The 13000-nt window shown below is 47.0% G+C and overlaps 1 protein-coding gene across 1 annotated transcript; it reads right to left on the bottom strand.

Moving 5' to 3' along the window:
* Nucleotides 1–1670: 1670 nt before the first annotated feature.
* Nucleotides 1671–12973, bottom strand: LOC128835551 (up-regulator of cell proliferation-like). The gene is made up of 3 exons (XM_054025081.1): nucleotides 12697–12973; nucleotides 7806–7922; nucleotides 1671–6248 (listed from the first exon to the last, which is right to left on the bottom strand). Exons 1-3 carry the CDS (start codon nucleotides 12971–12973, stop codon nucleotides 1942–1944), a joined length of 4701 nt encoding a protein of 1566 aa, XP_053881056.1. The 3' UTR covers nucleotides 1671–1941.
* Nucleotides 12974–13000: the final 27 nt, after the last annotated feature.

Here is a 13000-nt window from a genome sequence, read left to right as displayed (position 1 = left end):
AACCTCAGTGCCCTTCCAGCATCCGTCCCTCAGTCACTGGGCAGAGGCCTTCTTTCCTGTGGGCTCTGGCCGCTTATTGCATGTGGTGCAGGCTCACATGGGACAGGCTGCTCACTGGGTCTGACCCCCGGCCTGGCGCTCAGGCTCTCAACATCCTGTTGAGAGTCCCTATACTAGCAGCAGCCACATGTGCCCTCTCCAGCAGTGCATGCAGTTTGATTTTCTGCCTCGTTATGCAATCAGAGCGTTGTGTGGGGTAGACTGGCCCTTGTTTGGTCATCTCCTAGCCCATCAGGATGGGGCGGATCAAGCCCCTGTGCCCCGACCCCCATTTCCCTGGCAGGAACGCCGGGAGGGGAGGTTAAGGGGGGACTGCAGGTAGAAGAGGTGGGGAGGGGCCTCCCCTTGCTCTGGCCCAGGGCCCCACCAAAGCATTATCCACCTCTGGCTGCAAGTCTAGTTAAATCTCAGGAGTTGCACTCACTTCACAGCAGTTCTGAGCTCTCACTGTTAGCTCTGAGCAGGTGGCTGGATGGAGCAATAGCGCCCTCTTGTGTCCCATGGGGGAAATCTCTTTTAAGGCGATGTTCCTCTTCTAGCCAGAGTTGGTCAGATTTGCTTTCTGATGATTTACTGTCAGTCGTGTACCTGTAGCGCCCCCATGGCCAACATGGAGTCCGACCTGTGGCTCCGGCCCAGAAAAGGCAGGCACAGGAATGCAGCAGGGAAACTCCCTTCTACCACAAGGCACCTGTTTCAAACCCCTTGGAGTAAACATGCACACACACCGGAATAGTACAATGAATAGAGGACAAGGAAATATTTTTTTACAGAGAAATGAATGGAGAAATCAGGGGGGAAAGATGGGGGAGCAGTAAAACAGGTTAGATCCCATGTGAGGACCCCCAGGCCCCAAAAATTACCAGGTTAGACACCAAGCAATGCGTCTACACTCAGAGTTCAGGAATTCTGGGCAGCGTTCAAGTCTGGCAGCAAATCTTGAGTTCTCCTAGCCGTCTTCAACACCAGTAAACAAACCTCTCTGGTGCCCTCTTCTTCTGCTCTCTGCAAACCCACACAGAGCGACAACCTCCCAACTTAACTAGCTACAACCTCCTGCCTTATTCCCAGTGCAAGGCCGCAAGCCCCAGTACTCACGGCCCCATACAGCTGCGGGCAGCAGTGATCTTGGGTCCAACTCTGGTTTGTCCTTCTCAGGTGATTCCTCCCTGGCACAGCCCTCGTCCTGGCTCCCATCCTGGGACGTCTCCAGTCAGCTGCTCTGTCCCTCCCAGGCTTCAGGGTGGTTCTCAGCTGCTTTGCTACATGAGGGCTTGCTCACGGTAGGCTCTCTTGTCTGGAGCTAAGCCCATGCACGCCCATGCTCTCCCTCTGTTCTATATTCCTCTCACAGTACTAGGGAGGAGGGATGGCTCAGTGTTTTGAACATTGGCCTGCTAAACCAAGGGTTGTGAGTTCAATCCTAGAGGGGGCCATTTAGGGATCTGAGGCAAAAAATTGTCTGGGGATTGATCCTGCTTTAAGCAGGGGGTTGGACTAGATGACCTGAGGTCCCTTCCAACCCTGACATTCTATGATTTGAAAGGATATTTTGGGGACCCAGCAAACTGACAGGCTGAGTACGACATTCTTTGTAGCCGTTTATTTGATTGAGCAGGCACCAACAGAGTTAATGTCAAGCAGGTCACTCTATCTCCATCCCTAGACCCTGCTCAGTCTGTCTCACCCTAGCCAACCCGCGAGTAGATCATTTAAGCATTTAAGACAGTTGTTTAGACTGACCCATAGCATCATTGTCATAGTGGCTTCTGCTCTTTACTGCCCAGTTTCTTTCCTGTGGCAATATTGCCATTTTGGCCTCCCATTTATACCAAAGTCCTACTACAAGGAATTTATCTCTCTCTTGCTTCTCTGGGACCCTCAGGGAATGGAGGCTTCTGCAAATCCAGAAACTTGCTTGAACATCTCATCCTGAGGCTTCAATGGCAGGTTGGAGAGTTTTGACTCCAGCTCCAGCTCCTTAAATTCAGATAAGATTTGCTGTTCCAGGTCAGGCAGCAAGGTCTGAATGTCTGCAGAAAATTGCTGGGCCATTGCTGTGTTTTTGAACAGAATCCCCACTAAGCTGTCCTTGGAAATGACCAGATCCTGCTCCAGTGCTTTGCAAAAGTCATCTAAGAAAGCAGAGACCGAGTTAGGCTTTATGTCCTTGGCGTGTTCCAAAACTCCTCTCACTTTGTTTACTATTGTGGCTAGAATCTCTCTTTCCGGGACTACCAAGCCATCAGTCTTGTTATAGTAATCTAACAGGTGTCTGTGGATCCAGCTTTGGACAAACTCTTCATAGCTGTTAATGTAATTCAGATAGTTGTTGAAGTTCCCATCTTCCAGGAGCTTCTTCTCCACGGTAAACTGGAAAAAGATCTTGCAGCCATATTTAATGGCCTGCCCACTGCTGAGGAAGTCATCCACTATTTCTATTGTGATTCTTTTCTTAACGTAGTCCACCAGGGCAGGTTTGAGACAATGTTCACAGAAATCCCTGGCCCTCTTTTGGCAGGAATCCTTCCCTAAATAAAGATCTTTAAATCGGGAGAAGTACTGAGGTTTAAACTTCTCCAGATGTTTCTGGGGATTGTGTTCCTGGATAAATACTTCATGCATCTTTTGAAACTCATGAGCCGCTTCCCCCAGAATGTGAAGCTTCAGGTCAACTTCGAAGAATGCATTAGTATAACATTTCCGAACATCCGCCTCTTGGAGCCTCTCATTGATCATGCGCAGCAATTCCCTGCAGTAGGTTTTGTCATAGTCTGTTTTGGAAATGACCTTTTCTTGAATGTAATCCTGGCACTGATCCATCAGTGATTTAGCAATAGCTTTTGCTTTTTGAAGGTAACTATCTTTGTGCAACCCTGCTCTTTGTATCAGCCATTTTTCCAAATACTTAGATTTCATCTTGAACGAGTTCATTCTGTAATCCTTCAGGCTTCCTGCTCCTTGTAGCATCTCTGTGATGGCACTCCTTCGATTCATCAGGTCCTTTCTCAACTGGGCCTCCATATCTCCCTCAACTTGGCAGTTCTGCAGAGGACAAAGTGATGTTTCGTGACATACTGTTTCAAATTTGGACTCCAGTTTCTTGTCATCTAGTTCCTGTGTGCTCCTCCTGCAGTTTGCCAATAACTGATCGATTTCCCCTTCAATAATTTTCATGTAGTTAATGTGTATGTCGTGTGACTTCAGCCTGCCTATTTGAGTAAGAATGGCTTCTTCACATTTGCTGAACACGTGGGTTTTAAGGTCATTCTTGAGTGTTTTAGTGCTCCTTATAAAATCTTCTTTGTACTTTTCCATTAGGTGCAGGTCTGAGGCCTTCCTTGCAAAATATTGTTGTAAGCAGTCCATGATCTTTTGCTCACCAAACTGCAGTTTTTCCAGTGCTATGTTTTTAAAGACAGAGAAATTTAGGTCTGCTGCTGGCTGGTTGAGGATGAAAGTTTCTTTTTCAGATACCCACAGATGCATCTCCTTCCGGAAACCCCATTCCCACTCTGCATAATTCATAGACAGCTGGTTATAGACTTCATCTACAAACCTGCTTTTGAAGCTAAAGCTGAAATGTTCATGTTTTATACTGTTCCACAGGCTTCTCAGCCTTTCAAGAAACTGGGGGATGTCCTTAAGGGATCTGTTAGCCGAGCAAGATTTTGTAAAGTCAAACAGGTAATTCTTTAACTCACACACCCTCTCACTGTATCCTATGTTGACTGGAGCAATGGAAGGGACTCCATGCCACAGCCCAGGGATGTACCAGTTGTGTTTCTCTGGATCATAGTCCATAATATCCGAAATTGCCATTTCCTTGATTTGCGTCTCCATCTTTGCTGCAGCTTTGGTCATTTCATCCAGCTGCTCCAGGAGGTTTTTCCTGTCCCTCATGTTTTGTTCATGCACAGACATATCACTAACGTTCTGATGCACAAACTGGCAGTTGGGTTTGTGCCCGATTTCCTCCATTCTCAGAAAGGCATGGACCACAATTTGCAGAACATCCTTCATTTCGGTGGCGTTCTCCATGGCCATGTTAACGATGGTTATGTCACTCAGTCCAATCACCAGGGTGGCCAGCTCATTGTCGTGTTCATAACTATCCTCCAGCCTGGCCAGTTCAGGGGATTTCAGGCCCTCTGTGTCTATCACCAGGATGAAATCACAGCCCAGCTCCTGCTGAAAGTTCTCTGCCACTTTAATGAGTGACATGAAGACTCCTCGTGTACATCGGCCACTGCTCACTGCAAACTGCAGGCCGAACATGGTGTTGAGGAGGGTGGATTTCCCAGTGCTCTGCCCTCCCAGTACCGTTAGAACCAGCATTCTGGACCTTCCCCCCAGCTTGGCATGGAGCTGAGTCAGAACATCTGTCACCCACTGCAGTGGGATGTTGGATACATCTCCATCGATCAGCTCCATGGGAAACCCTTCCAGCATCAGGTCAGCTGCTATGCCTGGGAGATGGATGAATTGTCTTTGGCTTTCTGTTATTTTGCTTTGTTTCACCCTTGAATGTTCAGCCTCATAGAATTGCCCCAACTCACGCATGAAATGCTCAGACCCTAAGGATCTGGCCGAGATTATTTTACCGAGTTCTGATAGCTCTTGTGGGTCGCTCTCTGAAGTTTTACATTTCTCTTTATACTCTGCTTGTAAGCTAGCAAGATTCCCCCTTGTAATGTGATCCAGGCTAAGCTTCATCAATTTCAGGAAATAACATCGTTCCACTTGGGAGAGACATGCTATCCCACTGATAAATTGAACCAAACCATCAGTAAGGTCCCACTGATTCTTTTCTTTGTGTAATGCCACCAATTTTTCTTTCAACTCAGATTCATATTTCTCTAAGTGGGCTGTCCTTGGTTTCCGTATTCGACACAGCTCTTTTTCCACTTTAGCCACAGTCTTCCCGAGATCCCCTTGCAGTCTCAGCATTTCCCTCTTGTACTTTGCCACGTCTTTTATTTCCGCCGTGATTTCTTTAACGCACTTGCTGGCGCGCTGACATTCTTCGCAGTCCTCATCTACCTGGATTCCTAGTTCCCGAGCCGTCTCAGCCATGTCTTCCATAGTCACGCGCCTATGAGGAAACTTTGTTATTCTTCCAATGGTGGAGCGCAGCTTTTTCACAAGCTGTGCCTGGTTAGTTGTGCTCTGTTTGAACAATAGGTGTGATTTACTCAATTTCAGATCCAGAACTAGCTTTTTAAGGAAGCCCAACATGTCCTTTGATTTCTCAGCCTCAGAACTGAGCATAAAATACACTTTTGTGCCTGCTTCCTTCAGAGACGATAAAAGAGCATATTCCCTTTCACTGAGTCTTTCAACAAATATGATCATAAGAGTTGATACCTTCATTAAAAAGCTGAACTGCAGCTGGTGCGACTCAATGTCTCCGTGCAGATTTGTAACCGCGATGGGTTCTGGGAAAAGATCTGAATTCTTGCTCCCATTAGGAAAATACCAGGAAATCTCGACCAGCCCATCTGCAATTTCCCGAGGGACGTTCCCAGACTCCATGTCCCGATGGATGAAGAAATCGTGGTACTGCTGGGAGGGGCTGAGAACCTCATTGAGGAGTTGGGACTTGGAGAAGCTGCAGCTCCCCAGCCGCACAAAGGAAATGGTTGGCATTGCTGTAAGCACCAGGCTCTCCTCCCTGAACCCTCTGCTCTCTGCCAGGGAGTGCGGCCTCCACTTCCTCACAATGTCCCTCATGGCCCACAGCATTAGGGTGCACTTGGGGGTGTCAAGGGCAGGGAGCAGCAGAGGGAGGGCAAACTGGCACATGGACATTCTGGACAGGATCTCCTGCTGTAGGAAACTGTCCGAGCAAAGCAGCACAGCACAGAGAAGATCGAGGGGGTGCAGGGAATCACTAGTGCAAGTGTCATTAAGAGAAAAAAAATCATCCTCGATATCCAGTTCCTCCTCATCCTCACTGACTGCTTCATCTTCAAGCTCCCCCTGCCCAAGGCTTGTGTTTCTGGTCGTCCCATTCAGAGCCATCACCTTCCTCAGGAAATACCACGGTAAATCCCCTAAGGTCTGAGCCGTCCAGTCCTTTCGACTTTCCGGGCCGATTTTCTGGAGGTCAGGTAATGTGAGCTTCCTGCTTCTGTACTTCTTCAGTTTCAGCTTGAACAGGGTGCCCTGGAATGTTCTCCTCCGCTCTGTGGAAAGACAAAGAGGATATTGCAGTGGTGAAGAAATGGTTTTAAATGGAATGGCTCCTTTGGAGGTTGGGGCAGCGATGGAAACAAAATGAACAGCAGTTAACGTCACAGGCTGGCAACAGAATATGCTTCACTCTGAGAGGTGACTTTGTCTACACAGCCTGTTTTTACTCAACAGATCTTCTGACTTTAGGGACAAAAGTAAAATCTTTCTTTCCGGCCCAGCAGAACCAGCGTAGCTATGAATTGGGGAGCTGGGTTAGAGTCCTTTTTATGCAACATTAGTACGGCTTATAAGTGCCAATCAATTACAGAGGGCAGGGTGGGAAGGCAGAGAGGACCATGAGGGGGTCACCAAGGGCAGGATGGGTGATAGCAGAGTCGGTGAGAGGGACACTGGGGGCAGAATTTGGCGTGCAGAAACTTTAAAACTAATGATGGAGAAAGTAAGAACCCAGCTTCCCCAGGTCAGACCTGCTGTAACTCAATCATAAGCTGCGAGCTGGATGCAAGAATCACCGGATCAAATTCTCTGGCCTGGGTTCTGCCAGAGACCAGACTAGAGGATCAAAATGATCCCTTCTGGCCTCAAATTTTCTGAGCCCACACGGAGAGAAGTCAGAGAAATCGTCCTTTTTCTTGGAAGTGTGTAAATGCTTGATTTCAAAAGAATTCACCCACATTAAACATGCAGCCATATGACACAATTTTTTTACAGAGTCACTTTTCAGCATAGATTATTGCAAAAGTATAAATTACAGCAGGGCACCCAATCCCCATTCATAGTCCATGGAATTGGACGCCTAGCTCCCATTTGTATCTTTGAAAATTTAATTGTTTTTCACCCTTCCCATCTTTATTATTCCTGTTTGCTCCCTCTGTGCCTTGGCTATGAACTGGCTTATATAATAGCTGCACAGAGTAGAGCTTTTGGTGTTTTATTTTCAGGGGTTTTCAACCCAAAATTAAATGATTTTAAGGGCTGAACCAAAACAATCAATTATTCTCTCAGCTTGAGCACAAAGATCAGCGTAGCACCGTCTTCATCTCTAGAGACTCACGCCAACATTTTCAAACTTGCCCACTAGTTTTTGGTGTCTTTCTACTTGACACACCTAGGTCTAGCTGTCACTCAGAGATACCTGGGACTTAATTTTCCATGGTGTTCTGAGCACTCACAGCTAGTTTGGACATCCGCTTTGACAATTTGGGCCCAAGCCTCTTTCTCGTGGCTCAATGGTCTCTCTCTTTCTCCTTTTATGGAGTTAGCAGACCTAGCCTTGCCCAATGACTAGATTCTCCTGCCGTTCAATATGAAGCAATGCTGCCTTCAAGCCCATAGACAAGTTTTAGTCTGGTGATGTCTCCAGCACAACATTAATAGCTCCCAGGGCTATCCACACCACTAAGCTTGAGAAGGGAGATTCCAAGCAGGTAAGAGACAGCTTATTGTCCCCCTTGTGTTGTAATGCAAATTAATAAAACTCAGTGACATGTTCATTACTACAGTGCTTCAACTGCAAGTACAGAAGGAAGGGTTATAAGAGACAGTACTTTTGAAAGAGGCTGGCATCCGCTGCATATTGGATTCTTGCTCCAGATTGGACCCATCTGTCTCCCCTGGCTCTGGGTTTTGTGGCGTCATTGATTCCAGCTCCAGATTTAAAACATCTAGCAAGAAATATAGAGAAAATGTGTTATTGGTACCTAATCAACAACTCTCTTTGATATGGAGGCTCCCACCTGTTTAGCTAATACACACACACACACACAGAGAGAGAAAGCTCTGGATCCCTGTTCCTCCTTATTGTGCAAATGGCCTATTCTCCTTCTCTCTCTCCCCTTCCTGAACTTCCCCGTCCCTCTCTGTGATGCGTTTCCACCAATCACAGCACACATTCTCCCACTTGGCCTCCGCCACTTTTTGAACCCCCCTTTTTTATGTGGGGTTTCCTGTTTCTCTTGCCCCCGTTCATCCATGGTAGGAGCCTCTCTGCTCCCCCTTCCTGTCAGGACTCCCTTTTCCTCCACCCACTCATATGGTGCATCCCATTTGCCTGTCTCTGGAGCTGCATTGGCAGGCTGCCGACCAGTCCCACCATGTGTGTTCAGCAGCCAGAACGGCAGAAATATTTCCACCCTAGTCCCAGCTGCTGGAGTGAAGTAAACCCAGGTCAGAAACTTAGTATTGTCATAGAGGCAGCAAATCAGGTGCAGGGAATGAAGCGGAACATTCCCTTTGCCCGCCCCTAGATTTTTTACTGTGCCTTTCAATGTTGCTGAAGGATGCATGCATCATGCTTATAACGTTCGCAAATGACACCAAGCTGGGAGGGGTTGCAAGCACTTTGGAGGACAGGATTAGAATTCAAAACAACCTTGACAACTTGGAGAACTGGTCTGAAATCAACAAGGTGAAATTCAATAAAGACAAGTGCAAAGTACTTCACTTAGGAAGGAAAAATCAAATGCACAACTACAAAATGAGGATAACTGTCTAGGCAGCAGTACTGCAGAAAAGGATCTGGGGGTTAGAGTGGATCACAAATTGAATATGAGTCAACAAATATGATGCAGTTGCAAAAAAAACTAATATCATTCTGGGGTGTTGTGACCCTAAGAGCACCCCAATGCCAGACGTCAAGGTGCTCCTGGTATGTAACCGTAAATCTTAGCTGGCCTGACCAGCTCATAAACCTCACACACTGTTGTCATGATATTCATTTAAAAGATGTCTTGTAATATATCATTTGAAAACTAATAACATGCTGGTCATTAATATCAGTGTGAAATCTATGCAACAGTGCTGTATGTGAAATGATGGGCATTCTCTGATATTACTATTTGGAGTCTATAAACGGACAAATAAGTCAAAGCAGGGGAAGGGCAAACATCTCTTGCGCTCAATTGCAGATCAAACTAGGTGTGACCAGAGAAAGGGTCCATGGGCTATTCATTTGCACTGGAGATTTCAGGAAGATCATTTGCATTGTAAATCACAGGAGAAAATTTACCTGGTGTCCGCTCCCTGGTGGACCTAGAAAGCTGAGCCCCCGGGAGTGCTTCCTAACTTTTAAGACAAAGATAAAATTTGGGGATATTAGGAACTGCTGAACAACTTTGAGGAATCCATCACCTGAGAGAACGAAGAAGCCATGCTTTGTATTCGTGCAAAATGGGTCCTCCTGCTAAAACAGGCCTGAAGAAAGCTGACAAATTGACGTAACAATAATAATAGTCAAAGCTATATCTTGCTACAATTCAGTTTTGACATTAGAAAGCGTGTTTTGCTTTGTAACCCTTTCATGCCCCTTTTACTCTGGCTTGAAATCACACCAATCTATGTTCTTTGTTAATCAATTTAGCCTTAGTTTTACATCAGATTGTCTCAGGGTAGTGCATTAAGGTGGAGTGTATCACCCCTGCTGAGCTAACAAGCTGTGGTGTGCCCTGGCTCTGGAGGCAGCAAATGTGGTGTTAACTCTGAGTGTCCAGTGAGAGGAACACGACAGGGGAGACAGTTTGGGGGAGGTTTCAGGACAGAGGGGGGCATTGGGAGTCAACCTGCAAGGAGTAACTGGGCTGGCAGTAGCTCAGGGTGGGAATTTTGTGCGGTGGGCACATGGCTGGCATCAGGGCTCAGAGCTAAAGCTACACAGCAGGAGGCACCTGGGGTTCCAAGGCAGCAGTGACAGAATCCAATCCTGATCTGGGTGAAGCCCCAAAGCGCCACAGGTGTATGAACAGGTCGGTGTGTCGTATGTCCGACATGGGAAGTAATGGTCCTGCTCTACTCAGCACGGTGTCCAATTCTGGGTGCCATGCTTAAGGAAAGATGTGGATAAATTGGAGAAAGTGGAGAGCAACCTGACCTATGAGGAAAGATTAAAAACACTGGGCACGGTTAGTCTTGAGAAAAGAAGACCGAGGAGGGACCTGATAACAGTCTTGAGATATGTTAAGGGCTGTTATAAAGAGGATGGTGATCAGTTGCTCTCCATGTCCACTGAGGGTAGGACAAGATGTAACAGACTTAATCTGCAGCATGGTAGATCTAAGTTAGATATCAAGGAAAACTTTCTAACTCTAAGGGCGGTTAAGCTCTGGACCAGGCTTCCAAGGTAGGTTCTGGAATCCCCATCACTAGAGACTTTTAAGAACAGGTTGGACAAACACCTGTCAGGGTTGGCCTAGGTTTACTTAGTCCTGCCTCAGCGCAGGGGGCTGGAGTAGATGACCTCTCGAGGTCCCTTCCAGCCTGACATTTCTATGAGTCAACGATTTTCAGTCTTATTTCCTGCTCCTCATTCCAGCTCCCAAATGTATCGTAATGAGGCTGGGTGCTGACCTGCCCAAAACATGTATATATGTGGCTTGCCAATAAGCCAGCAAACACGTGTGCCTTTTTAGAGGAGAGGATTTTTTTCTTAGATTCACAGAGTTTGAGGCCAGACGGGACCGTCAAATGATCTAGTCCAGGGATTGGCAACCTTTGGCACGTGGCTCCCCAGGGTAAGCACCCTGGTGGGCCGGGCTGGTTTGCTTACCTTCTGCGTCTGCAGGTTCTGCCGATCGTGGCTCCCACTGGCAGCAGTTCGTCGCTCCAGGCCAATGGGAGCGGTGGGAAGAGGCAGCCAGCAAATCCCTCAGCCCACGCCGCTTCCTGCAGCCCCCATTGGCCTGGAGCGTCGAACCGCTGCCAGTGGGAGCCGTGATCGGCAGAACCTGCGGACGGGGCAGGTAAACAAACCAGCCCGGCCCGCCAGGGTGCTTACCCTGGCTAGCTGCATGCCAAAGGTTGCCGATCCCTGATCTAGTCTGACCTCCTGTGTAACAAAGGCCTGAGAATTTCACACAGTTACCCCTGTACTGAGCCCAGTAACTTGTGTTTGACTAAAGCATTTTTTAGAAAGACATCCAGGCAGGATTGGACACCATCAAAGGACGGAGAATCCACCACTTCTCAGGGGAATTAGTTCCAATGGTTAATCATCCACCACCACCACCACCCCCCCCCCCCGACAAAAATGGTGCCTTATTTCTGATTAGAATATATCTGGTTTTAACTTTGAATCCATTAGGTCTAGTTCTGCCTTTCATTGCTAGGTTAAAGAGCCATTTAGTACCTGATACTTCCTCCCCACTGTCCTCAAGTCACCTTAGGATCTTCTTTTTGATAAAATAATCAGATTATGCTCCATAAGTCTCTCGCTGCAAGACATATTTTCTAGCCCTTTACTCATTTTTGTGGCTCTTCTCTGTACCTCTCCAATTTTTCAACATCCCTCCTAAAAGGGAACTTGTGTTCAAAACAAGGCTCGTAAAGCACCAAAAAAAGGGCACATGCCCAATTTTATTCCTTTGCAAGTTTCCTTGGAAGGTAGGATTATCTATATGAGAAGATTCCAGGATTGTCTCTGTCTGTGCGTCACTCTGAAGCCAGAGCACTTTCTGTTCAGAGTATTACCAATCACCACTGGGTTTCACGGATTGGTACTGTCCAATTTTTAAGTCTCAGCCATTTTGACTTTACAAATTACACCTGCACAAAAGCAAGGCATGTAGCTATGCCATGCCAGAAGTTTTAGGCAGTTGTGATGTCAGAGGTAGCTCAGCCAATCAGCACCCTTACTCTACAGCTAATCTGCATACAACAATTTCATTGGCTGTGTGGAGGAGACTGCACAGATGGTGGATTACTTGGCCCAGTTGGCTTTCAGCTGCTAGTGCAGTAGTTAAGAAGGATCTGTCAATAGTTTGTAAAACTGCAGAGGTGGTGCAGCTGGGTGTCCAATTGTAAGCCAGAGTCCCTTATATTCTGTGGCCTAAATTCTGCAGCAAGGTCCCTCAAGTTCTGTGGTTCTCTGGTATTGCAAACTAGCGATCCAATAGCTTCTTAAAAACAGAGGCGTTTCATTGACTTAAATGCATAAATGAATAACACAATCAATATTGTAATTCCTGGGCGATTTTATCTAATATTCAGTTCAGTGCATCTCACCCTGCCCTATAAGTCTTAGTTTTCAATATGCCGCATAACTTTGCCTTGAAATCACACAACTGCACTGCAGATGCTGTTGCAGATTTCGGCAGCTGGGAAAGGGACCTGGGGGGCTTCTACGGTGGTAAGAGGTAATGAAGGATTGTGGGATTCGCTGGATGTTTCTCCTTAAATTATCAGCACCTAAAGAGTTAACAATGTTGGCATTCTGTCATTAGGGTTCAGACATCAGGATTTACCAGCAGCTTTGAGATGAATCTCAATGCTCTTGTTCCAGGTTGTCTGCAGACTCGGGCAGACATTGCCACACACGGTTCATATTTTTAAGCCATTATAAAGGCTAGATCTGTGATATTTTTGCAACAATGATGCTTAGATCCTGCAGCAGAATCCCAAAGCCCATGGGAGCCTACGTATGGGGAAGGAACTTGGTCACTCCCTTACCAGCTTGTGTTGCCTTGGTGAGTCTGTCTGTCAGGTCTCTCCGGTGGATGGATCTCAGCACTTGAATGGTCACCTCCACCCTGTAGTGCTCCCCGTAGTAGTTGAGCAATTCCTTGGCGACATCCACAGGACGTGCTGTCTCCAGCTTGCCCCAGGGGATGTTGTTATACTGGTTTTCCACCTTGATTTCCTTCAGCTTCCACTTGAATCGCTTGAGGTCATCTTTCCCCAGCTCTTCCAGGGTCTCCAGCAGGAGATCAGTCACAGTCTTCTCCATGCCACAAGCCCTAGGGCAGCGCAGGAA

Source organism: Malaclemys terrapin, chromosome 4, assembly GCF_027887155.1.
Source record: "Malaclemys terrapin pileata isolate rMalTer1 chromosome 4, rMalTer1.hap1, whole genome shotgun sequence".
In the NCBI taxonomy this organism is placed as follows: domain Eukaryota; kingdom Metazoa; phylum Chordata; order Testudines; family Emydidae; genus Malaclemys; species Malaclemys terrapin.
The sequence above is the reverse complement of the archived record's forward strand: the minus strand, read 5'-3'. Positions and strand labels throughout refer to the sequence as shown.

Excerpts from the sequence above, each read along its gene's own strand:
- LOC128835551 (XM_054025081.1), bottom strand. The coding sequence starts at position 12,973 with ATGGAGAAGACTGTGACTGATCTCCTGCTGGAGACCCTGGAAGAGCTG. Across the intron at positions 7,923-12,696 it reads CACCAAGGCAACACAAGCTG|ATGTTTTAAATCTGGAGCTG; the intron begins GTAAGGGAGTGA and ends ATTTCTTGCTAG. Across the intron at positions 6,249-7,805 it reads GATGCCAGCCTCTTTCAAAA|AGCGGAGGAGAACATTCCAG; the intron begins GTACTGTCTCTT and ends GTCTTTCCACAG.